This window comes from Mirounga leonina, unplaced genomic scaffold (assembly GCF_011800145.1).
Source record: "Mirounga leonina isolate KUSES-001 unplaced genomic scaffold, KU_Mleo_1.0 Mir_92, whole genome shotgun sequence".
Classification (NCBI taxonomy): Eukaryota; Metazoa; Chordata; class Mammalia; order Carnivora; family Phocidae; genus Mirounga; species Mirounga leonina.
In genome coordinates, this window is record NW_023270852.1 from 17,072,763 (window position 1) to 17,100,680 (window position 27,918).

The following is a 27,918-nucleotide window of genomic DNA, read 5'->3' on the forward strand; positions in this document are numbered from 1 at the left end:
CAGGGCTGGGGGAAGAGCAGGGAGGGCAGAGCAGGTGGAAGAACTCTGATGTGGTGGTCTCGAACATAAAGAATACCTGCCCAAAACTTAACAATCACCCCTTACATGTGCAGGGAACTCTACAAGGGACAAACACTTCATACCCTTCAACTCCCTTAACCCTCAAAGACAGAGGAGTCCCAGAGAAGTCACATAGCAAGTCTATTCTGGACCCAGGACTACAGCCCAAGTTTCTTGAGTTCCACTGCTCTGTGTTTTCACAGTATGGCTTCCCAAACCTGTCCGCACATCCAAATCTACCTGGGCAGCTTTTAGTAGTATAGGGTCATAGGTCTCACTACATACCTCAGGAATTAGAATTTCTGCATTTTGAACAAGCTTCCCAGGTGATGCTGAAGCAACTAGTCTGTGAACCAGCATCTAGGAATTTTTGTTCTAAATCATCATGCTTCAAATAAGTATGTTGGAATTATAACTCCCCCTTAGCTAACATGCCCCCTTCTCTATGCTCCTTTGCCTGAATCGCCCAGAGATATATCTCCTAGGTCCTCTTGTGTGAGTTTTAGAATTACTCAATTTGATCCTCGCTTTCCACCTCCATTGTTACTTGATGCCCCTGGGGCTGGCACTTTTTACTTTTTCTTGAGCTTCTCCTCACCCTATCCCAAGGTCTTTCCATGAGCTGAATAATAACATTAATAATAATAATACTAACGGTCATGATGACAACAACAACAATTAGCAACAACAACTAACAATTAATGAGCATCCACAAGAGCTAAGGAAGCATTCTAAGCACTTTAAGAGTGTTTTCACATCCCATCCTCACAACAGCCCACTAAGCAAGTATAGTAGAAGCCCTTAGTCAACTTCCACTAAACCCAGGCTCTTTTTTAAAAATTAATTAATTTGAGAGAGAGAGAGAGAGAGAGCACGAGCAGGGAGAGGCGCAGGGAGCCCAATGCGGGACTCAGTCCCAGGACCCTGAGATCATGACCTGAGCTGAAGGCAGATGCTTAACAGACTGAGCCACCCAGTCGCCCCTAAACCCAGGCTATTAATCCCCTCTGGGAAAGAGTGACTGAGAGCTTGACCTGCTCCAGGATTCCCAGCAGGTGAGCTGTCCATTTACTAAGAATTAGTCGTTCTAAGGGCGCCTGGGTGGCTCAGTTGGTTAAGCGACTGCCTTCGGCTCAGGTCATGATCCTGGAATCCCGGGATCGAGTCCCGCATCGGGCTCCCTGCTCAGCGGGGGGTCTGCTTCTTCCTCTGACCCTCTTCCCTCTTGTGCTGTCTCTCATTCTCTCTCTCAAATAAATAAATAAAATCTTAAAAAAAAAAAAAAAAGAATTAGTCGTTCTTGCTCCCTAAAATGACTTAGACAGTGTACTTGTTACAACTGTGCTGTGTAATGAAATGTTACTCAAATCTGTAAATCTAAGTGAAAAAGAAGTACGCCATTTTCAAGAAAACCAAGCCAATGCTTTGAAAATCTCAGTGAAGACAGAAGAGATCATTAAAAAATAAACTACAACTGAATGGGGTATGAGTGAAACACTGTAAGAGATTGGGATAAGAGGATTATGAAAATCTCAGTGAATTCCTCATTCAGACTGTTTCTCCCAATGCCTTTATGTTCTTGTTCTGCTTTAAAGAAACAAAACTTAGAAATCATAGCTGGTTCATTTGGGTGTTTGAATAAACAAATGAATATAGAATTCCACCACCTGAAGTAACCTCAAAGACCTTGACTCTAAGTTACAAGGTAAATGAATATTTTAAATTAAAATACAATGTGTGAGGTATGTATGTGATAGATTGTTTATAAAAATGACAGTACTGCAACCAAAATGCAGGCCTGTATACACTGTGACTTTGCTGTTCCTCCCCATCAGGAAATGAATCTTTTTCTCTCTTATCCCACCTTGAATCTGGACTTGGCCATGTAATTTTCTTTGGCCAATGGAATTTCAGCAAAAATCACACCTGGGAAACTTTGAAAACTGTATTGCATTGGGGCTTCACCTCTTTTGCTTGCTGGGAACCCACTGCCACCAAGTGAACAAGCTCAAGCTGGCCTCCTTGAGGATGTGTGATCACATAAAGAGAGACCCCAGGCATTCCAGGTAAGACCCTAAACATATGGATGCACCCACTCTACACCAAGCTGGCTCAGACCACAGGACCACGTAGCCATCACAAAGAATATGACAAATAAATATTTGTTTGTTTTAAGCCACTACATTTTAGGTGGGTTTTTTAAGTAGTAAAAGCTGATAGACTGTAAATACAAACACACACACACACACACATATTTATGATTCCCCACTTCAACTTTTTCAATTAACAGACCAATGATCAGATTAAACTGTGGTGGATAAAAGTACTTCTGTTGTACTATCATTATCCCCAATCTACTAGTAAACAAACAGGCACGGACAAGCTAACATTTCCAAGTTCACACAGTAAGTGGTAGAGCCAAGATTTAAATCTGCATATTCTAACTCCAGAGTGTGAGCTGCTTGGGAAAGCCCTGAGGATACTGGTCCCACTTTGCTGAACAAAGTGACACTAGGTCCTTTAAAAAAACCATAGCAAGGTGTAGAAGAAAGTATTTTTTTAACTTTACATCCTTTTATACTTTTTTACTTTTGAATCACATGAATTTATTATTTCAAATAGTATCAATTCAAGTATTAAAATAAAAAGCTTTATTTAATAAGGCTTCATTTAATATATCCAAAGGCACAACTTTGAGACATTACTGACTTAGGAGAATAGGATTACGTGTGTTGCTTTCTGATTTATGTATTTTTATAATGACTGAATTTCACATAATGAACAGGCTTATGTTGTAATCAATTTTAAAAAACAAAATGTTAGAAAAATATATAGTACATGTATGAAGGAAATTTGTATGAGGACAGACAGGTAGAAAGCTTCACCTAGCCAAGGGACCTGCCATTCAAGGTGTTCTTCAGGGTCATCTCCAGAAAGTTGCCCAAGCCAGCGAGAAAAAAGGTGTCAGTAATTTTACCCTGCCACCACAGGGCCTCAGTGCAAGCCCGGCTCTATGAGATTGTGCCCTGACCCTGATTCGCTTTCTCCTGGTCCTGACCGAAACAAGGGCTAGTGAGGCCAGAGGTATGGAGAAGGCAGCCTGAAATATTTATGCTTCTCATTTGGGCTTCTCTGCCCAAAGATTTACCTTTTAAGACACTTGGAGTTTGGGTGTACTCTCAACTACACACTTCTATTCTGAATTGAGACTTTTTGGTGACTGGAAGTGAAATTTTTTTTTTTTAAAGATTTTATTTATTTATTTGAGACAGAGAGAATGAGAGAGAGAGAGCACATGAGAGGGGGGAGGGTCAGAGGGAGAAGCAGACTCCCTGCCGAGCAGGGAGCCCGATGCGGGACTCGATCCAGGGACTCCAGGATCATGACCTGAGCCGAAAGCAGTCGCTTAACCAACTGAGCCACCCAGGCGCCCTGGAAGTGAAATTTTAAAGTTACCTAAAAGTGACTAGAAAAGTTATGGGACCTGAGTAAGATTTCACTCAGGAGCAGGGAAAGGTTAGCTCAGAGAGCAGTTTAAACAGCCAATGAAAAGAAATTAAGTTCTTTCTGTTGTACACTATTGTGTCTGACTCAGTCAAGCTACTCTACACAGATAAGAGCTCCATAACAGGGGCGCCTGTGTGGCTCAGTTGATGAAGCATCTGCCTTAAGCTCTGGGGTCCTGGGATCGAGCCCTGTGTTGGGCTCCCTGCTCAGCGGGGAGTCTGCTTCTCCCTCACCCGCTCCCCCTGCTTGTGTGTTCTCTCTGTCAAATAAGTAAATAAAACATCTTAAAAAAAAAAAAAAAAAGCTCTGTAGCAGTTAACTGGATATCCAGGGCTGCTTCCACAGATAATAAATGATAAGATTTTAGCTGTGATTATACCCACATGTTCAGGTCCCTAAGCCTCTGGCACTAAGCAGCGTCAGGCCTAGGAGGAGCAATCAAGCTAGGTGAGCTGGACACTAGCTCTCCTTTTTTTTTTTTTTAACTTTTATTTACTTATTTTGAGAGAGGATGCAAGCAGGGGGAGGGGCAGAGGGAGAGAGAGAATCTCAAGCAGACTCCACACTGAGCTGGGAGCCCAACACGGGGCTCAATCTCACGACCCTGAGACTGGTTCTCCTTTTCAAAAGCATTTTGTTCAGGTCACCCAGTTTTCACTTTGGAGTCAGATATACTTGGTTTTCTCCCCAGAGCCCATGCCACTGTCATGGTGGCCATGCCTCTAGGAAGGTGGGGCTACTGTAACAAAACTCTGGAATCAGACCTCATTCTGAATCTTGCATCATGTGACTATGCCTAAGAATCTTAACATCTTCAAACTTCAGTTTCTTCATAGGGATAATAAAAATGAGTAACTCAGAGGGTCAAATTACATAATGCATAAAAAACACATTGTGAAGATTCAATAAACGACAATTATTATAACAATACTAATTTCTCTCTGCAGATCACAGAAGGATCTGGGCGAGAGAAGGGAGAATCCTCATCTCCAACATCGTAGAGGTCTCTACTATTAAAAGTAGCTCCCAAGAGATTGCACAGTGGACAATGTAAGGATAGGGTAAGGGACTTAGACTCCTACTGTACCAGACTTGAAAGAACAATCTGGATAGCCAGCTCACCATGAAGAAGTAAGGCTGATTTAGCTGACTCAGGATGTGAATATTGTCTGTGGTCACTGAGTGAATCCTGCAGCACCAGGCCAGTGAGTAGAGCCAAGGTTCATTGACGATGTATAAGTTGATTTTGATGTTAGCTGCTTTATAATCTCTGGAATAAAAACAGAACCCACAGGGAATTTAGACTTAACCTCACTTTCATCATTTAAAAGGGTAACGGCCACAATGTTTGTGAGAGGCTGCTGCTTAAATCACTAGAAGCAGCTAGTCCTGTGACAACTTATGATAATGCAGAATGTGTTCATGTTGCAATGAGGTAAAGGACTGGATTTAATATCTCTGCTCCTGTACCAACATGGAATGTTAGTAAACTGGATGTCCTGATGGGAAAAAAGAAAGAAAGTAGGAAAAAAGAGAAAGCACTATTTGTAGCATTTGCCGATTTCCATGGTGTAAATAATCCTACCGTAGCCAATTTTAAGCTACCACTGGTAAAACAGATTTGCAAAGTTTCTGAATATTTAATAATTGACTCCCATGTGCTGGCATGAACCAGCTCCAGCACACTACTGTGTAGCAACTATACTTTCATCAGAGAACTTACCACCCTCTACTATATTTATCTGCTTTCCTATTAGTCTTCTGTACTTGACTATAATCAAATTAAAAGTAGAGACTATGTATTATTCATCTTTGTATATCCAGTACCTAGCATAATACCTACCTCCATAAATGGTAAATGAAGGAATGAATAAATGAATACCAATCTGGTGAATATTTAAATTTCAAATATAAAAAAAATTTTTTTTAAAGATTTTATTTATTTATTTGAGAGAGAGAGAATGAGAGAGAGAGCACATGAGAGGGGGGAGGGTCAGAGGGAGAAGCAGACTCCCTGTCGAGCAGGGAGCCCGATGCGGGACTCGATCCCGGGACTCCAGGATCATGACCCGAGCCGAAGGCAGTCACTCAACCAACTGAGCCACCCAGGCGCCCCTCAAATATAAAAAATTTTTTATAAGCATTGAGTAGAGACAATGAAACCAAACGTTTCCCAATGCACAACATGTCAGCAGATACTTGTGCATTCTCCATAGAGAAAATAAGTACTGAAACACCTAGCAAGTCTAGTCAAGCTATCATTTTTAGGAGTTAAATTTCTTAAATAATATACCATGTAAATGCCTTCAAAAATTTTTTTTTAACCTGAGATAGTAAATAGCTCTGTACAAGCTTGGGTTTGAATCTCAGCTCTGTCAATATACTAACCTGGCAAATTCTTAGGTTCAATGTATAAACTATAAACTATAAATAATAATACTGCCTCTGCATGAATGTTTGCAATTAATTATCCAATCTGTTAGAATTGTCTCTAAGACAGTTCTACAAATCACCTACAGATACATAGAAAAAATAGAAATAAGGAAATAGTAATAAAAAGCTACTTTTTAGGGGTGTCTGGGTGGCTCAGTCATTAAGCATCTGCCTTTGCCTCAGGTCATGATCCCAGGGTCCTGGGATCAAGCCCCACATTGGGCTCCCTGCTCAGTGGGACGACTGCTTCTCCCTCTGCCCCTCCCCCTGCCTGTGTTCCTGCTCTCGCTATCTCTCTCTCTCTGTCAAATAAATAAATATTTTTTTAAAAAAGCTACTTTTTAAACTTTTAAAACCAATACACAAAAATCAATCACATTTACATATATTAATAATGAATATATAGAAACTAAAATACCAAAAACAGAGTATCATTAACAATTAACAAAGAAAATAAAATACTGTGGTATAAACTCAACAAGTACAGGAATATTTAAAAAACAGACAGACATATGTGTTCATAGACTGGAAGACTCAATGCTATAAAGATGTTAATTCTTAAATTGATCCACAGGCTTAATGCAATTCCTATCGAAATCTCAAGGTGTTTTGTATAATTAGGTCAATTGATTCTAAAATTATATGGAGGGGTGCCTGGGTGGCTGAGTCGGTTAAGTGTCTGCCTTCGGATCAGGTCATGATCCCAGAGTCCTGGGATCAAGTCCCACATCTGGCTCTCTTTCACTTATGCTCTCTCTCTCAAATAAACAAATGAAATTTTTAAAATAAAATAAAATAAAATTATATGGAAAGACACAACCCCAAAATAAAACAATCTTGAAAAGGGAGAATAAAGTGAGAGGGAGTCACTCTATCCAGTTTTAAGGCTTATTATATAGCTACAGTAATCAAGACAGTGTATTATTAGAGAAGGGATAAGCACACAGATCAATGGAAAATAATTTCAAACCCAGAAACAAACCCACACAAATATACCTGAATGATTTTTTTTTACAAAGGTGCAGAAGGAATTCAATGGAATAAGGACAGTTTTTCCAACAAATGATAGCAGAGCAATTGGACAGGTATAGGCAAAATAAAAACAAAAACATAAACCTTGAGACACACCACACACTTTATATAAAAATTAGTTCAAGACAGATTACAGACTTAAATATATAAAACTACATAAAATATATAAAATATGTAAAACTCACTTTCGGGGAAAAAAACTACAAAAGAAAATCTTTGAGACCTGAGGGTTAGACAAAGAGCTCTTAGACTTGAAGAAAAATATGACCCATAAAAGAGAAAACTGATAGGCTAGGCCTCATCAAAATTTAAAAAATTCTGCTCTTCTGACCCTGTTAAGAGGATCCTACAGACTAGCCATAGACTGGGACAAAATATTTGTAAACCACAGTTCCAACAAAGGACTAGTATTTATAATATTTAAAGAACTCCAAGTAAGACAAACTCAGAGACCCACACTGAGACACACTATAACCAAACTTTCAAAAGACAAAGACAAAGAAAGAATCTTGAAAACACCAAGTCAAAAGCTTGTCACAGACAAGGAATCCTCAATGAAGTTATCCCCAGATTTCTCATCAGAAACTTTGGAGGCCAGAAAGCAATGGGCCCACATATTCCAAGTGTTAAAAGAAAAACAACTATAAACCAGACTCCTATTGCAAAAAAAAACCCTGTCCTTGAAAAGTGAGGGGGGAAATGAAGGCATTCCCAGATAAACTGAGGGAGTCTGTGGCCACTAGACCTGCCCTGCAAGAAAAGCTCAAGGGAATCCTACAAGGCGAAAGGATGGGGTACTAGACAGTAATTTAAAGCTGTATGGAGAAAGATCTTAATAAAAGTAAATATATGGGCCAATGTAAAACCTAGTAGTATTATAACGACGGTTTGTAACTGTACTGTTTGTTTTCTACATAATTTAAGAGACTAATGCATCTAAAGAAAAAGCAATTAGTCTAAAAGATCGTACCCTTGTAATTTTGGTTTGTGACTCCACACATACCTACATTTCCTATGTAATTTAAGAGACTAGTGCACCTGAAAGAATTACTAGCTTGTGTTTTGGAGGACACCATCTACAAAGACGTAATTATCAACAACCAGAAGAGGTAAGAATGAAGCTGTACAGGAGCAGAGTTTTCGTGTGTTACTGAAATTAAGCTGGTATAAGTTCAAATCAGAGTGTTAATAAATTTAGGATGTTAAATGTAATTCCCATGGTGACCACAAAGAAAATAGGTATAGAATAGACACAAAAAGAAATAAAAGATTTAAACATTTCACTACAAAAAAATTAAACATACATACATAAAATAGTATTACAGGAAATAAGGGACATAAAAGATATAAAGGCACATAGAAATAACAGTAAGAGATGACAGAAACAAAATAACAAATATTTACAGACATGACAAAAGTAACAAAGTGACCAAAGTTCCTCCTTCTCAGTAGTTATTTTAAATGTTAATGGATTAAACACTACAACAGACATTGGCAGAATAAATTAAAACATATGACCCAACTCTATGCTCTCTTCAAGAAATTCGTTTTAGATCCAAAGACACAGATTACAAATGAAGAATTAAAAAAAGATATTCTGTGCAAATTGTAACACAAATCAGCAGAGGTGGCTATACTGATACCAGACAAATAGGCTTTATATCAAAAAAGGTAACAAGAGGCAAAGAAAGAGGAGCGCCTGGGTGGCTCAGTCAGTTAAGCGTCTGCCTTCTGCTCAGGTCCTGATCCTGGGGTCCTGGGATCCAGCCCTGCGTCGGGCTCCCTGCTCATGGGAAGCCTGCTTCTCCCTCTCCCACTCCCCCTGCTTGTGTTCCCTCTCTCACTGTCTCTCTCTGTCAAATAAATAAATAAAATCTTTAAAAAAAAAAAGAGGCAAAGAAAGACACTATCTATTAATAAAAGGTTCAATATGGCAAGAAAATATAACAATTATAAACATTTATGTACCTAATTACAGACCAGGAAAATGTGTAAAGCAAAACCTGATGGAATGGAAGGGAGAAACAGACAGATGTACAATAATAGTTGGACACTTCAATACCCTACTATCAATAATGGATAGAACAACCAGATTAAAGGAAAGTAAGGAAACAGATGACTTAACACAAGAAACTAATTATATCTAACAGACATATACAGAATACTTAACAATAACAGCATTCACATTATTCTCAAGTGCATTTTACAGGATAGACCATGTGTTCGGCCACAGATTAAGTCTCAATAGATTTTAAAAGATAATTATCGGGGTGCCTGGGTGGTTCAGTCAGTTAAGCGTCTGCCTTCAGGTCAGGTCAAGATCCCAGAGTCCTGGGATTGAGCCCTGAATTGGGGCTCCCTGCTCAGCAAGGAGCCTGCTTTTCCCTCTCCTCCTCACTTGTGCTCTCTCTTGCTATCTCTCTCTCAAATAAATAAATAAATTCTTTAAAAAAATAAGAAAAATCTCAAATCAACAACCTATCTTTATATCTCAAGGACCTAGAAAAAGAACAAATTGACCCAACATAGCAAAAGGAAGAAAATAAAAAAGACTACAGCATCAATTAGAGAAAAGAAAACCTATAGGGAAAAATCAATGAAACCAAAAGTTAGCTCCTTGAATAAAATCAACAAAAGTAATAAACCTTTAGCTAGATGGACTAATAAGAAAAAAAGAGAAGAGATTCAAATACTGAAATCAGAAATGAAAGGACATTACTACCCATTTTACAGAAATAAAAAGAATTATAAGAGAGTACTATGAACAGCTGTACCCCAACAAATTTGATAACCTAGATGAAATGGACAAATTCCTAAAAACACAGAACCTACCAAGACTGAATCATCAAGAATTAGAAGATGTGAATAGATTTATAATGACTAAGGAGGTTGAATCCTTAACCAAAAATATCCCAACAAAGAAAGTCCTAGACCCAATGATTTCACTGGTGGATTCCACCAAACATTTAAAGAACTAATACCAACCCATTAGGATGGCTACATCAAAAAAACCCAGAAAACAATGATATGGAGGATATGGAAAAATTGGAACCTTTGTGCCATGCTGGTACAGCTGCTATGGAAAACAGTATGACAATACTTTCAAAAATTAAAAGTAGAATTACTACTTGTTTTGGAAAGATGGCAGAGTAGGAAGATCTTGAACTCACCTTGTCCTAGGGACATACAAACGTAACAGCAACATCTATGTGACTAACTCTGAAAACTACCTGAAGACTGGCAGAACAGATCCTCCATAGCTAATCATAGAGAGAAGGCCACATCGAAAATGGTAGGGGGGCAGAGACTTTGCTCAGAACCAAATTCTTGGTGGGACTAACCACAAATAGGAGTATATCACAATCACAGAGAAGCAAGAGGATCAGACTCCACACCAGGCATCCCTGGCGGGAGGATTTGCACTGCAAATGGGCCTGCTTTGAAAATGGGCAGGGCTTAACTCCAAGAGCTTTAATTATCAGCAGGGTTTAACTCTGTGAGCTTTAAAAATTCAGGAGACTTAATTCTGGGAGAGCTGGGGGTGACAGGAAACTGAGTCTCTGCACATAAAGAACCAGCATACTAAATAACTAGGCTGAGAAATAGAACAAAAGCAGCAGTTTGAAAAGTGCCTAGGGTATATGCAAAGGAGATGTATTGACCAATCTTAGAACATGTATGGGCGGGAGCAAAAATCTGCAGGAAATTTCTCAGGGAACAAAAGTGCTAGCAGGCAGCATTTGTCTCCCACTCTCCCAGCCCAGATAGCCAGATACTTGCAGAAGCCAGTGCTAACACTCTCCATCTGCCTTGCTAGCACCACATGTCCTGTCCTGGTGTTTCCCTGCAGACCCACCCCATCCAACACAGAGGCAAGGGTCCCTCCAAAGTGGCTCCTGCCCCATCACACCCTGAAGTCTGCCCCAGCTGGACCAGTGTCACTCCAAAGTGACTCCTGCCCTGGGAAGTGGAAAAACAACCCACACACCAGTGTGCCCACAGTTCTTGCTCTTAGCTGGTTGCACAGGGAGCAAGCACTGCCCTTTAGTGTGCCTACAGCTGTGGCAGGAGAGGCTAACTGCAGACAGCTAGAATGACTGCTGGCCCAATCCACCAACAAGCCAGTGGCTGCTGCAGGCAGGCCTCTCAACAACATGGGGGCCAAACCCTGCCTAGTGCATTCACACCAGGCAAAGTAGGTCATTGCAGCCATCTGGGCTGAAGGCAATCACAGCTCAGCTACAACAGGAGAGTGCAGGCAGCCCACACAGGGGACACTCCTAGAGCACCTGGTTCTGGTAACCAGAGGGGATTGTGCCATAAGGCAGCACAGGACCTCTTCTACAAAAGGCCACTACTTTCAAGACCAGTAGACATAACTGCTCAAGCTAATACATAGAAACAAACACACAGAGCTAGACAAAATGAAAAGACAGAGGAACATGTCCCATATGAAATAACAAGACAAAATCACAGTAAAAGAGCTAAATGAAACAGAGATAAGCAATATCCTGATAAAGAATTCCAAATAATATGCACAAAGATACTCAGTAAACTTGAGAGAAGAGTGGAGGAACTCAGTGAGAACTTCGACAAAAAGACAGAAAATATAGAAAATAACCAGTCAGAGCCAAAGAATCCAATAACCAAAATAAAAAATATACTAGAGGGAATCAACAGCAGATTAAAGGATGCCAAAGAATGGATCAGCAATCTGGAAGATAAGGTCATGGAAATCAACCAAGCTGAACAGCAAAAAGAAAAAAGAATAAAAAAATAAAACTAAGTTAAGGGAACACAGTGACATCAAGTGTAATAACATCACATTAGAGGGATCCCAGAAGGAAAAGAAAAAGAGAAAGGAGAAGAAAAATTATTTTAAAAAAGGATAACTGAAGACTTCCCTAATCTGGGGAAGGAAACAGATACCCAGGTCCAGAAGCACAGAGAGCCTTAAAAAGATAAATCCAAGGAGGTCCACACCAAAACATATAAAGTAAAATGGCAGGGTGCCTGGCTGGCTCAGTTGGTAGAGCATGTGACTCTGAATCTCAGGGTTGTTCGTTCAAGGCCCACGTTGGGCATGGAGCCTACTTAAAAAAAAAAAAGGCAAAATGGCAAAAAATAATGACAGAGAAGGAGAGACGATGTGTTTCTCAGATATACAAAAGTTCATCACCACTAACTCAGAATTATAAGAAAGGTTAAGGAGAATTCTTTAAGTGAAAAGAAAAGGCTAAAATTAGAAGAAAATTATGAAAGGGAAAAAATTCACAGGTAAAAGCAACCACAAATTAAAGGTAATAGATTAATCACTTATAAAGCAAGTATAAAGGTTAAATCACAAGAGTAGTAAAACTATTATGTAAAAAACTAAATATGTAAATAATCATATTTAGAGGTGCCTGGGTGGCTCAGTTGGTTAAGCGTCTGCCTTCGGCTCAAGTCATGATCCCAGGGTCCTGGGACCTAGCCCTGCGTCTGGCTCCCTGCTCAGCGGGGAGTCTACTTCTCCTTATGCCCCTCCCTCCCACTCATGCTCATTCTCTCACTCTCTCTCTCTCACCAAAAAACCCCCTAATCATATCTATAAAAAAATAATATCTATAAAAAATTTTGTATATCAAAGGATACACAAAATAAAAAGATGTAAAATATGACATCATATGCATAAAATGGGGAGGGGAAGTAAAAATTAGTGCTTTTAGAATGTGTTCAAACTTAAGTGACCATAAACTTAACATAGACTGCTATACACTTAAGATGCTATATATAAACTCAACAGTAACCAAAAATCAAAAACCTGTAATAGATACACAAAAATTAGAGAAAAGAATCCAAGCATACCACAAAAGAAAGCCATCAAAGCACAGGGAAGAGAGCAACAGAAGAATAAAGGAACAGAGAAAAACTACAAAAGTAACCATAAAACAAATAATAAGATGGCAATAACTCCATATATATATTATTAATTACTTTAAATGTAAATGGACTAAACACTCCAATCAAAATACATAAAGTGACAGAATGGCTAAAGAAAAAAAAAAACAAAAACAAGACCAATCTTATGCTGCCTACAAGAGACTCACTTTAGGCCTGAAAACAAATACAGACTGAAAGTGAATGGATGGAAAACGTATTCCATGCAAATGGAAGCAAAAAAAAAAAAATTAAAAAGGCCAGGGTGGCAATACTTATATCAGACAAAATGGACTTTAAAACACAGACTATAAAAAGAGACAAAGAACTGCACTACATGATGATAAAGAAATTAATTCAACAAGAGGATATAACAATTATAAATATATATGCACCCAAGAATGGAGGACCTATATATATATAAAGCAAATATTAACAGTTATAAAGGGAGAAATCAACAGTAATACAATTGTAATAGGGGACTTCAATACCCCTCTTGAAATCAATAGATAGATCACCCGCACAGAAAATCAGCAAAGGAACACTGGCTTTGAATGATACACTAGACCTAACAGATACACACAGAACATTCCATCCACAAACAGCAGAATACATATTCTTTTCAACTGCACAAGGAACATTCTCCAGGACAGATCACATGTTAGGCCACTAAACAAGTATCAATCAATTCAGGAAGACTGAAATTATATCAAGTATCTTTTCCAACCACAACAGCATGAAACTAGAAATCAATTATAAGAAAAAAAATTGGAAAACCACAAACATATGGAGGCTAAACAACATGCTACTAAATAACCACTGGATCAATGAAGAAATCAAAGAGGAAATAAAATTTACATAAACACAAATGAAAATGAAAGCACAATAATCCAAAATCTTTGGGACAAAGCACAAGCAGTTCAAAAAGGAAGTTTATAGTGATAAAGCCTAGCTCAAGAAACCAGAAAAACCTCAAATACACAACCTAATCTTACATCTAAAAGAGCTAGAAAAAGAACAACAAACAAAACCCAAAACAAGTAGAAATAATAAAGATTAGAGTGGAAATAAATAGACTTAAAAAAAAAAAAAGAACAAAAAAATTCAGTGACACCAAGAGTTGTTTCTTTGAAAAAATAAACAAAATTAATAAATCTTTAGCCAGACTCATCAAGAAAAAAAGACAGATGACTCAAATTCAGAAATCAAGGAGGAGAAATAACAATGAACACCACAGAAATACAAAGAATTACAAAAGAATATAAATAATTATATGTCAACAAATGAGACAACCTAGAAGAAATGGATAAATTTCAAGAAACATACAATTTTCCAAACTGAATCAGGAAGAAATAGAAAATCTGAACACACCAATCACTAGTAATGAAATTTAATCAGTAATCAAAAAACTTCCAAACAAAAGTATAGAACCAGATGGCTTCATGGGTGAAGTCTACCAAATATTTAAACAAGTGTTAATATATATTCTTCCCAAATTTTTCCAAAAAAATATAAGAAGAAGGAATACTTCCAAATTCATTCTATGAGGCTAGGAATACCCTGATACCAAAACCTGATAAGGACACTACAATAAAAAAGAACTACAGGCCAATATCTTTGATGAACATAGATGCAAAAATCCTCAACAAAATATTAGCAAACCAAATTCAACAATACAATGAAAAAATTAACCACCACAATCAAGTGGGATTTATTATAATTACACAAGTGTGGTTCAATATTAGCAAATCAACCAATGAGATATATCCCATTAACAAGAGGAAGGATAAAAACCATATGATCATCTCAAAAGATGCAGGAAAAGCATCTGAAAAATACATCTGTTCGTGATAAAAACTTTCAACAAAGTGTGGTTAGAGAGAACATACTGCAATATTATAAAGGCCATATATGAAAAACCCAGAGCTAACATCATACTCAATGGGGAAAAACTGAGAGCTTTTCCTCTAAGATCAGGAACAAGGCAAGATGTCTACTCTCACCACTTTTATTCAACATAGTACTGGACATCCTAGCTGCAGTAATCAGATAAGAAAAGGGAATAAAAGTCATTAAAATTCATAAGGAAGAAGTAAAACTGTCATAATTTGCAAATGACATGATACTATATATAGAAAACCCTAAGGAGTCCACCACAAAACTATTAGAAATGATAAATTAATTCAGTCAAGTTGCAGGATACAAATTTAATACACAGAAATCTGTTGTGTTTCTATACACTAATAATGAAGCCTCATAGAGAGAAATTAAGAAAACAATCCCATTTACAATTACACCAAAAAGAATAAAATCCTAGGAATAGATTTAACCAAGGAGGTGAAAAACCTGTACTCTGAAAACTACAAAACAATTAATGAAAGAAATTGAAGATGACACAAAGAAATGGAAAGAAGTCCATGCTTATGGATTGAAAGAATTAATATTGCTAGAATGTCCATACTACCCAAAGTAATCTATAAATTCAAATTATCCCTATCAAAATACCAAGAACACTTTTCACAGAACTAGAATATTCCTAAAATTTGTATGAGACCCCAAGACACCCCAAATAGCCAAAGCAATCTTAAGTAAGAACAACAAAACTGGAGGTATCACAGTCCTAGATTTCAAGATATACTACAAAGCTGTAATAATCAAAACAGTATGGTATGGGCAAAACACAGACACACAGATCAAAAGAACAGAGAGCCTAGAAATAAACTCACACACACATCCAGTCAATTAATCAAGGACAAAGGAGGCAAGAATATATGATTGGGAAAAGACGATCACTTCAATAAATGGTTCTAGGAAAAGTGGACAGCTACATGTAAAAGAATTAAAGTGAGCTGCTTTCTTATACCATTCACAAAAATAAACTCAAAATGAATTAAAAATCTAAATATGAGACCTGAAACCATAAAACTCTTAGAAGAAAACACAGGCATTAGGCCTAGAAACATTTTTCTAGATACGTCTCTAGGCATAGGGGAAGAAAAACAAAAACAAAAATAAACTACTGGGACTGCATCGAAATGAAGAGCTTTTGTATAGCAAAGGAAACTATTAATAAAATGAAAAGGCAACCAAGTGAATGGGAGAAGATATTTACAAATGATATATCCAATAAGGGGTTAATATAAAAAACATATAAATATATAACTCAACATTAAAAAATAATCTGATTTTAAAAACTGGCAAAGGATCTGAACAGATATTTTTCCAAAGAAGACACAGATGGCCAAGAGACACATGAAAAGATACTCAATCTCACTCTTCATCAGAGAAATGCAAATCAAACCACAATGAGACATCACCTTACACCTGTCAGAATGGCTAGTATCAACAAGGCAAGAAGTAACAGGAATGGTGAGGATGTGTAAAAAAAGGAACTCCAGTGCATAGTTGGTGGGATAAATTAGTACAGCCACTGTGGGAAACTGTATGGAGGTTCCTCAAAAAATTAAAAATAGAAATACCGTAAGACCCAATAATTCAACTACTGGATATTTACCCAAGGAGAACAAATACTATTTCAAAAAAATATATGCACCCCTATGTTTATTGAAGCTTTATTTACAATAGCCATGATATGGAAGCAGCCTAAAAGATGGAAGCAGCATGAAAAGATGAATGGATAAAGATGTGGTATATTTATATACAGTGAAATATTACTCAGCCATAAAAAGGAATGAGATCTTGCTATGTGCAATATAGCTGGACTTAGAAAATATGCTAAGTGAAGTAAGTTAGAGAAAGACAAATACCATATGATTTCAATTATCTGTGGAATCTTAAAAACAAAGTAAATGAATAACCAACCAAGAAACCAACCAACACAATAACAGACCTATAAATAGAACTGATGGTTGTCAGAGGGGATGGGGTTGGGGGGCCTGGGCAAAATAGGTAAAGGGGAGTGGGAAATACAGGCTTCCAGTTATGAAATGGGGATAAAAGGTACAGCATAGGGAATACAGCCAATGATACTGTAATAGCCTTATATGGTGACAGATGGTAGCTACACTTGTGGTGAGCATACCATAATGTGTAGAGTTGTGGAATCACTATGTTGTACACCTGAAACTAAAGTAACATTGTGTGTCAACTATACTTCAATAAAAAAATGTTTTGAGAAAAGTAAATTATGAGGCCAGATATATACTATCTATTCTACACTTTAAGATTTGAAAAAACTTAAGTATACATTTATTAGAGTATTATTATATAGTATGTATTTTTAGTTTTTAAAAAAGATTTATTTATTTTTTTAAAGATTTATTTATTTTAGAGAGAGAGCAAGCAAGCGCAAGCACAAGTGAGGGGAAGGGCAGAGGGAGAGGGAGAATCTCAAGCAGACTCCCCACTGAGCAAGGAGCCCAATGCAGGGCTCAATCTTATGATCCTGAGATCATGACCCGAGCTGAAATCAAGAGTTGGACGTTTCACCGACTGAGCCACCCAGTTGCCCCGGTGAGTATTTTACATTTGGAATTATTCACTAACATACTTACTATTTTAAACTCTATATCTAATTCCAGCTTTATATTATGTTCATAAGAAGGCTTATGTTCCTATTGTCATATCTAAAACTCAAACATAAAGATGCTACAAATAAAAAAAATAAAGAGCAAATTAAACTTTAAGTAGAAGAAGAAAATAATAAAGAACAGAAATCAGTGAAATGGGAAAGCAAATGTTCAATAGAAAAAGGATAACAAAGCCAAAATTGGGTGTTTTGGAATGATTAATAAAATTCACTAACTCCTAGCAAGACTGATCAAGGAAAAGAGGAAAAATAAAAATTTCTACTATCAAAATGTACTGGCAAATGACATATCTGATAAATGGTTAGTATCCAAAACCTAAAAAGAACTTATCAAACTCAACACCCAAAAAATAAATAATCCAGTTAAGAAATGGGCAGAAGACATGAATAGACACTTTTCCAAAGAAAAGTACACAGATGGCTAAAAGACACATGAAAAGTGCTCAACATCACTCGGCATCAGGGAAATACAAATCGAAACCACAGTGAGATACTATCTCACACCTGTCAGAATGGCTAAAATTAACAACTCAGGAAACAACAGATGTTGGTGAGGATGTGGAGAAAGGGGAAACTTTTGTACTGTTGCTGGGAATGAAAACTGGTGCAGCCACCCTGGAAAACAGTATGGAGGTTCCTCAAGAAGTTAAAAATAGAACTACCCTATGACCCAGCAATTGCACTACTAGGTATTTACCCAAAGGATACAAAAATACAGATTCAGAAGGGTACATGCACCCTCATGTTTATAGCAGCATTACCAAAAATAGCAAAACTATGGAGACAGCCCAAATGTCCACTGACTAATGAATGGATAAAGAAGATGTGGGGTGTGTGTACACACACACACACACACACACACAGTGGAATATTATTCAGCCATCAAAAAGAATGAAATTTTGCCATTTGCAATGATACAGATGGAGCTAGAGTGCATTATGCTAAGTGAAATAAGTTAGAGAAAGACAAATTCCATATTTGCCAAATTTCACCCATATGTGCCATTTAAGAAACAAAATAGATTAATATAGAGGAAGGGGGAAAAAAAAGAGGGAAGCAAATCATAGACTTTTAATTATAGAGAACAAACTGAGGGTTGATGGAGGGAGGTGGGTGGGGGATAAGCTAAATAGGTGATAGGTATTAAGGAGGACACTTGTGATGAGCACTAGGTGTTATATGTAAGTGATGAATCACTAAGTTTTACTCCTGAAACCAATATTACCCTATATGTTAACTAACTAGAATTTATTTTTTTAAGGTTTTATTTATTTATTTGAGAGAGAGCGAGAGATAGGGAGAGAGAGCAGAGCAGGAGAGAAGGGCAGAGAGAGAAGCAGGCTCCCTGCTGAGCAGGGAGCCAGACCTGAGCCAAAGGCAGATGCTTAACCGACTGAGCCACCCTGGCACCCCTAAAATTAAGTTATAAAAATTCCCACATCAGAAATAAAGCATAGGGCATCTCTATATTCAGATAATTTTGATTAAAATAATGTATTTAAAGCATTCTCAGTCAAAATGGCAGGGTCACAATATCTTGTGACAGTGGTCAGATAGACTATGAAGTGAGCATAATCACAGAGAATGCATTGGAAATGTGATCATAATTACAAATATTCTGGTCATAAACATTATACAAATAACTTAAGGTACAACTACTTAATTTCTTAAAATGTAGTGGTCCTTGAGGAGGAGGACTTGGAATAATGTACAACACATGAATTTATCACAGTCAGCTTTGCAGTATAGCTATACAGAAAAACCCTTATTGTCCTTATTAGAATACATGGTTTCCTTAAGGAAAAGGCTGTTGCCTTGCTTCTGACTTTTCACATAAAACTAGCAAGGTGCACTTGTACATATTATTACTCAGCAAATATTTGCTGAGCTAAATTAAACTGCTTGACTTTATAATAGGACTCAGGATACGATCCCTCTCAAATTTGATGCCAGTTGAAACTATGCCCATATAACTGTAGCCAAGAAATAACTTTAAAGACCTATGATGAAAGAATTTGGATTCTGGACTCTGTCAGACCTATATTTAAATCTCAGTTTGGGGGAGCCTGGGTGGTTCAGTCGGTTAAGTGGCTGCCTTCGGCTCAGGTCATAATCCCAGGGTCCTGGGATTGAGCCCCATATTGGGCTCCCTGTTCAGTGGGGAGCCTGCTTCTCCCTCTGCCCCTCCCTCCTGCTTGTGCGCTCTCTCTCTTTCTCGAATAAATAAACAAAATCTTAAAAAAAATAAATCTAAGTTTGGTCCCCTACTGACCAAGTATATCAATTTTGGTGAATTACCTAGCCTGTTTGAACTTTTCCTCTTTAGAGGCAAGTTTCCTCATTTGTAAAAGGGATAGTGATAATTTCCAGGGCATAGCATGTAAGGATGGTGATGATAAAAGCAGCAGCTAACACTTAATTGTGTACTTACACTTGCCCAGCATTCTGCATGTGCAAAATATGAAGAATATTCTCATCTAATCTTTTCACCAGTCCATCTATGTTATTGCTATTCTTTTTTCCCCCCAGGTTATTGCTACTCTTAATTTACAAATGAGAAAACCGACGATTAGAAATTTGTCCAAGGTCATGTGTGTGTAGCTGATGAGTAGGCCATGATGTGAAAAAGAGCCTGTGGTCTAACAACCATAGAACTTGACACATAATAAAGGTTCAATAAATGGAAGCTGTTATAATTATTTTTCAACTACTAGATTGATCTAAATTATGAGTAGGAGAGAGGGACATCCATCATAGAGCTATTTTCTATTTGAAAAAAGTAAAAGGAAAGAGAAATACACTCAAAATAGAAGTAGCAGTTAAGCAAAGAGAAATCTTCTGATTGGGAAATAGAAGTAAAACATTGTTAAAAGAAAAAAGACAGTATTTCATGATCAACCACCACATGGCCAGAGAGGCAGGAAAAGTGAGAACAGGAGCAGAAGTAAATCCAACAGCTTAGTTCATGGCTTGAGATGCAGAAAGGTATCTAGTGGGAATTTTTATTAAGCCCAAGGAGATTTTGGATATATATCTCTCCAAGGAAAACTCTGTCTTTGAAGCATTTAAAATCATCTGAAAAAATTTACTTTTAAAACTAAGAGAAAGGAAATATGGATTAAATTAAGCAGTGATTAATAATAGTTAAGTTTGGAAAAGTTGCCATTTTATTCCCTGGTGCTTTTAATTTGAAAAATCTGTCACTAATTACATATTTATAAATGTAGCTAATAATTTTAGTTTCTTCTCATGCTTGGCTGTTTTAAGGTTTTTTTTTTTAAATGATTTAGTTATGTTCTTAATTATCCTTATAATAAATCTGGCTTTCTGGACCACAAAGCTATTTATGAAGTACTGCATTCCATCTGATAATGGCAGGAGGAAATAAACAATTTCCTGATTTCTGACTGTTCAATGATCACCTTATATAAGAACAAAACCACCAAGCATGAAAAAAAGCGTGTTGAATGATAACAGATTGGAAATGAAGAGAAGGGGCTGAAGACTATGTTCAAGGGACATAGTCTACACTTGATAAATGTTTGCTGGCAGAGGGAGGGAGGAAGATAGGGTGGGAAGAGGAAGAGGGGAAAATAGGGGATTCCAAAAAGAGATATACAAAGTAATCCTGAGATGAGAAGGAGAAGCTAAGGAGCTTGGTGGGAGTGCAGATTTTATGCAAGTAGGGCAATACCTGCCAAGAGAAGTGTGGTCAAACTCTTACCTCAACCCATTGTGGAACAACCTCTTGTAGTCAACATTTATTCTACTGATATTTTCTTTTGTAAGATGTTCAATGGAAAATAACCGGCCCACTTGCTGAAAACCAGGAGCTGCGTTTCTGACATACTGCCTATCGAAATTTGGCAACCAAAAAATCTGTAAGGTGAAAAAGGAAGTCTTTCAGTGGATAATCAGCTCTCCAGGTACAAAGAGCCCCAGGTAGAATAAACGGAGCCTCATTCCAGCATTGGTAACAGTCTATAGGTAGTGGAGAGAGATTCTAGTTCTTGGTGAAAGTGAACTTGGCTTAATACCGTCTAATGAACTCTTACAATGGGGCCATTCAGCAAGGTTGTTCTGGAACTGAGAGTTAACATGCTGAGTCAAAGGCCCATTGTGTTCAGATAGCTTCACACTAGCCAAAGTGGATGAGGAGTTGGTAGGTGTGGATGAAAGGTAGGAATCATATTTCTTCTGGTTGATGACACTAAAAATCATCTTTGAAAGGGGTCATTTCCTGTCAATGGGGAATACTTTAATGATTCATCTGTGGAAATAGTTCCGTTTGCAAGAAAACACATATTTGTTTCACTGAGCACTCTACCACATTCTGAGAACTTAAGAGATTTGGAATGATAGCTCAAGCGCAGAGAATTGCTTCTGAAAAACATGAACAAATCTCTGCTCAAATAAGAACCTGCTGTTTCTTCTGTATCATTAATTAAAGCCAAATCCTCAAAGCTTCAGTGTTTCCCAAGCCCCTTCTAATAGTTCTATGCTAGTGATGGTGCAGATCACATCACATAATCATTACACTCATGCCTTTTTAACAGAGTGCTGTTACTTCATTTGGTTTGGAGTAGCAAACAGCTGCCATGTTTTCCCCCACTGGGGAAAATTTAACTGGGTCATTCTTAGATTGCCATATGTAGCTATCTAAGTAATAACCTCCATTTCTACAGATAGTAAAATTATTTGGGCATCTCAGGGAAGATCTACAGGGTAGGTCAAGTTCAACTGCTATGCTCCTGGGACATGCTACCCACCTCCCAAACTCTACCATAAATAATGAGGTAGACATACCAGATGTTGCTCAATTTTAGAGTCAAGGATCACGCTTACTACATGACGAATAAATGTGTTTCTGAGAGGATGTTTTTGTGGAGGGGCATTAAGATCAAATATCACAAATTTTCTTTCCTTCTGTGCAAGTTCCAATAAATCGGTTAGTTTTGGAATCGTCTGATTTTCTGCTTTTTCACGATCAGCCTTTGATAGGGGTTTCATTTTGTAAAATGGTTTCGACTAAAAACAAATACATCAAAGAATACATTGGCTCCTATCAAAAGCAATTTCCAATTTTCCTGCTCTATAGCCCCACACCCAGACCTACCTCCCTTTTGCTCCATTATCATTCAACCCACCAGACCCTCTGAGATACTGGTCCTGAGATAAGAGTTGCCAAGAAGAGAAATTAAATGTAATCTTCATAGGTAATTATGGCATTTGGAATGATTTCTTCTACACTGTAGAACATGTGCTTGCACCAAAGGTCCTTCATATTTTTGTCATGACCTTCCTTTTCAGCTTTTTTTTCTACAACTTGAGGTAATAAAATCTCTTTTTATAAAAGTCACACTGGCTTCCCACATTTGCTCTCACTATTCTAGTTTTATGCAATGGAAAGAAAATAGGTTTTGGCTTCAGATTAAATTGGATTCAATCCCAGCTCTATCACTCATTGGCTTTCCTTGACGAATCCACCTGTTAAAATCTATTTTTTTTTAAGATTTATTTATTTGAGAGAGAGAGAGAAAGCACAAGCAGAGGGAAGAGGCAGAGGGAGAGAGAGAAACAGACTCCCCACTGAGCAGTCAGACTCGAGACTCAATCCCAGGACCCTGGGATCATGACCTGAACCAAAGGCAGACGCTTAACTGACTGAGCCACCCAAGCGCCCCTCCACCTTCCTAAACCTACAAAGCCCAGCTTAAATGTTACCTCCTTCGTGAAGCCTTCCTTAAATATTCCTGAACTAAAGAGACTTTGATGGTATTAAACTGCAAAGGCTCATTTTTATGCCTCAGTTGTATGTTTCATTCTGCTTTCTACTTGTTTATGTCTTAGACCAGATTCAAGTCCTGGTTTCATATGTGTCTTGCTGTGTAACCTTGGTAAAACCATTTATATTCTCAGAGTCTTCATTGCCCAAACTATAAAATGGGGGAGGAGAGAAGTAATCTATGTATTTCTCAGGATTATTTTGAATATTAAATACAATAAAAATTTACAGCATCTACAAGCATGTCTAGTACATGGAAAAGTGCAGAATTCACAATAGTTCCCTCACTCCCTACTGCCTCTACTGGATTGTACCTCCCTTATGGCAGGAACTGTCATATTTTCTTTGCAATACACAGCATTTCATTTTACACATCAGTCCATATGTATATTAGCTATATTAAATTTAATAGAGGACTACTTTTATAATCATTTGCCCATTTTAGATCATTTGTAGGTGAAGTCAGTGATAAAAGGCTACTTCTAAGAAGGAAACAGGACATGGGTCCTTTTCTCAAGAGGCAAGTAATCTCTTTTTCCTACATAACTTTCTTTGTTCTCATTCTTACCCTATTTCCTCCCCTTCCCCTGACCTCCTTCTTCTCAGCAAAGAAATTATCATCTTGTACAGTATCCTCATGCTAGAACAGGAGTCAGGCCATAGAAGTCAAGTTAAACCACGGTCTAGATCTGAGCTGAGGTCTATTATTAAGGGTTTTCTTAATCCTCAGGAAAAGAGAACATGTGCTTCAAAATTTAATATATTGTTAGATTCTACCAAATCTAGACCAACTGATTCACTTAATTATTAGACCTTCATGTGGGGAAAATTATTAAAAGAATGGGAAAGACCAAGACAGAACTTAAATAACTCAGCTGTGCATAATTTTAAAAATGTCCCTGAATGGGCAAAAAGAATAGGAAATGCACTGTACAAGGACATTTATAAAGCCTTTCCTTTAAGGATATATTAAACAAGAGGAGACTTTAAAACTGGATTCCAGTATTTGGGGTTTAAATAGTATTATGGGGTAGCTTTAAATAATATTATGGGATAGTTCTTTTTTTTTTAAAGATTTTATTTATTTATTTGAGACAGAGAGAATGAGAGACAGAGAGCATGAGAGGGAGGAGGGTCAGAGGGAGAAGCAGACTCCCTGCCGAGCAGGGAGCCCAATGCGGGACTCGATCCCGGGACTCCAGGATCATGACCTGAGCCGAAGGCAGTCGCTTAACCAACTGAGCCACCCAGGCGCCCCATGGGATAGTTCTAACAGCAGAAGTACACTGAGCCTTTTCTGGGGGAGGGGTATATAAAATAGGGGACTTAGTGAGAAAAAAAAAAAAACTGGAACGGGACACAGCCAGTTTAGACTATCTCCAACATATGGTTGAACATTTTCAAAAAAGCCCTAGGAAGTAACAAGCTAGAAATGAAAACAAACTTCTGGTTCTCCACATGAAACACCTGGTTCCTCAAATAAAAACAACACTAAAGAGTCCTCAGTTCTCTATGCTTATGCTTAGAGAAATTACAAGTAGGACCATCCAATGCACCATATTGGTAAGAAATACAACAATTTTCCAAAATCTGCCCAATAATGCCACTTAAAGGGAAACATTACCACTCAACATACAGTTCTGAAGAGAACTGTCTGTAAATATAGATGAACAACCACACAACTTCCTGTTGATACAGGTGCCACTACCTTTACTATTAATTCTACTACCATGAAAAATCAGATCGTTCAAAGTACTGAAACCACTGAAGTAGTGGGAGTTTCTAACAATCTTAAACCCTTTTCAACATCCCAACCTGTAACTGTTATTTTTGTCAGAAGAACACTCCTTCCTTCTCCATGGCACTTTCCTATAAATTGCATCATTAGGAATCTACTCTGCAAAAAAGATCCACCAAAAGAAATATACCACAGACAAAATATTTTCAGGAGTTGCAGAAAATTCTACTACACATTACCAAATTATGGTTATGGACATTAGTACACTTGAGTCAAACAACAACCAAATAATTGGCCGTGGTACCAGAACCACTGGGAAAAGATAGAATAATTGGGAGTCAAACCCGTAAGGGTTCAGACTGACTCTGTTGACACCATTGCCTAAAAACCTCTTAATGCTGAAGTTAAGGAAGATCTAAGCCAACTGTAACAGACTTTTGATACAACAAGGATTAAGTATCCCTCACATTAGTCCAAGCAAAATGTCTGTTTAAAAAAAAAACAACAACCCAAAACTGTGATGGTAAAGGATACCAATTCATCTAACATCTGTAAGCTATTTACCAAAGAGTTATATCTCGTTTTCTAGTATTGCCTAACCCAAATGTATTCTCTTTGGCCCTGTCTTTATTTCTTTCATGTTTTAGCTGAGGAAGATAGCCAATATTCACTGCCCTCACCAAGGAACAATCAACAATTTACCTGGAAAGTTATGCTTCAGACATTTACTGAAGCCCCCATCCTACTTATCTCAAATCTTAAACCAAGATCATAAGGATATACAGTAATGTATCTTGAAATTGTAAGATCAACTATATATTCATAGAGCTTCTAAAAAGAAATTATAGTTCTACAAAATAACAACTCATTATCCAGGGCTCAGCAAACTTACTCTGTGAAGGGCCAGATACTAAATATTTTTGACTCTGTAAGACATACAGTCTCTGCCACAACTACTCAACTCTATTATGCTGTAAAAACAGCAACAGACAATCCATAAGTGAATAAGCATGGCTATATACCAATAAAATTTTATTTATTGACCCAGAAATTTGAGTTTTATATCATTATTACAGTTCATGGTAGTATTTTTCTTTCGATTTTTTCAACCATGTAGGGATGTAAAAAGCCACTTTTACTAGCTCACAGGCTGTGTAAAAATAGCCAGTGGCTGGATTTGGACAGCAAGCCACCGTTTGCCGAAACTTGATCTAGGCCATGATATATTGGTTGTGGAAGGACATAATCTAATGAGAGATTACAAATTACCCAGAATTATCCAAGGCCAAACACTAAGGACAACGAAATAATTTCTGGAATTAGTTGGATGTTGTAGAGTATACACAGCAAGCTCTTTTGAAATAGGCCTCTGTATGATTTAACTTAATCAAACATCTTGGGAACCATTCTCACAAAACACAGAAACCAAAAACACCTTCAGTAATCTCAAAATATTTCTTCAACAATCATCTTTGCTGATCTTCCAAATCATAATAAACCTTTCTTTGACTGAAAGTACACAAAAGGGGAGGCCATGGTCTAAAAGTATTAACTCAACAACCTGGCACACATCAAAGACTCATTGCCTATTAATGCCTATTCCTTGATCCAGTAGCAAGGCTCTTTATCTTTGCCTCAGAAGAAATGCAAACTGATTCAACCACTCTGGAGAACAGTTTGGAGGTTCCTCAGAAAGTTGAAAATAGAACTACCCTACAATCCAGCAACTGCACTACTAGGTATTTACCCAAAGGATCCAAAATACACATTCAAAGGGTTACATGCACCCAGATGTTTAAAGCAGCATTATCAACAATTGCCAAACTATGGAGCGAGCCCAAATGTCCATCGACTGATGAATGGATAAAAGAGGTCACACACACACACACACACACACACACACACACACTGGAATATTACTCAGCCATCAAAAGAATGAAATCTTGCCATTTGCAACAACATGGATGGAGCTAGGGTGTATTATGTTAAGCGAAGTAAGTCAGTCAGATAAAGACAAATACCATATGATCTCACTGATATGTGGAATTTAAGAAAGAAAACAGATGAACATATGGGAAGGGGAAAAGTAAAAAAGGAGAGAGGGAAACAAGCCATAAGAGACTTTTAACTATAGAGAACAAACTGAGGGTTGATGGAGGGAGGTGGATGGAGGATGGGCTAGATGGATGATGGGTATTAAGGAGCGCACTTGTTATGATGAGCACTGGGTGTTGTATGTAAGTGATGAATTATTGAATTCTACTCCAGAAACCAATATTGCACTGTATGTTAACTAACAAAATTTTTTTAAAAAGAAGCGAAACATACCTAACCATTATGGAAAACCACCAATTTTAAAAGGTAGAAACACAAGGAGAAAGAAATAACAGAGATACAAAATAACCAGAAAGCAAAAGATAAAATGGTAGTGGTAAGTCCTTACATATTAGTTATCACTCTAAATGTAAATGGATTGAACTCACCAATCAACAGAGAGAGGCTGGATGGATGAAAAAACAACACCCAAATATATGCTGCCTTTAGGAGACTCATTTCAGCTATAAAGACACAAATAGGCTTAAAGTGATGGGGTAGAAGATGATACTCCTAGCAAATAACCAAAAGAAAGCATGTGTAGCTATACCTATATCAGACAAAATAGACTTTAAGCCATAAATGTTAACAAGAGACAGAGAAGGTCATTATATAACGTTAAAGGGGTCAATATATCAAGAACACAAAACAGGGGTTCCTGGGTGGCTCAGTTGGTTAAGCATCTGCCTTCAGCTCAGGGTCCTGGGATCGAGCCCCACATCAGGCTCTGATCTCTTGCTCTCTCTCCCTGTCAAATAAATAAATAAATAAATAAATAAATAAATAAATAAATAAATAAAT

General features: G+C 37.5%; 1 protein-coding gene across 1 annotated transcript in view; it reads right to left on the bottom strand.

Moving 5' to 3' along the window:
- GDPD4 (glycerophosphodiester phosphodiesterase domain containing 4) overlaps positions 1–27,918 on the bottom strand; it is a 108,084-nt gene that overhangs the window by 18,282 nt on the left and 61,884 nt on the right. The window contains exons 11-13 of the mRNA XM_034995146.1: positions 22,307–22,528; positions 21,225–21,379; positions 4,690–4,837 (exon numbers count right to left, since the gene is read on the bottom strand). Coding sequence (XP_034851037.1) covers positions 4,690–4,837; positions 21,225–21,379; positions 22,307–22,528 — 525 coding nt within the window. The remainder of the gene's footprint in view (positions 1–4,689; positions 4,838–21,224; positions 21,380–22,306; positions 22,529–27,918) is intronic.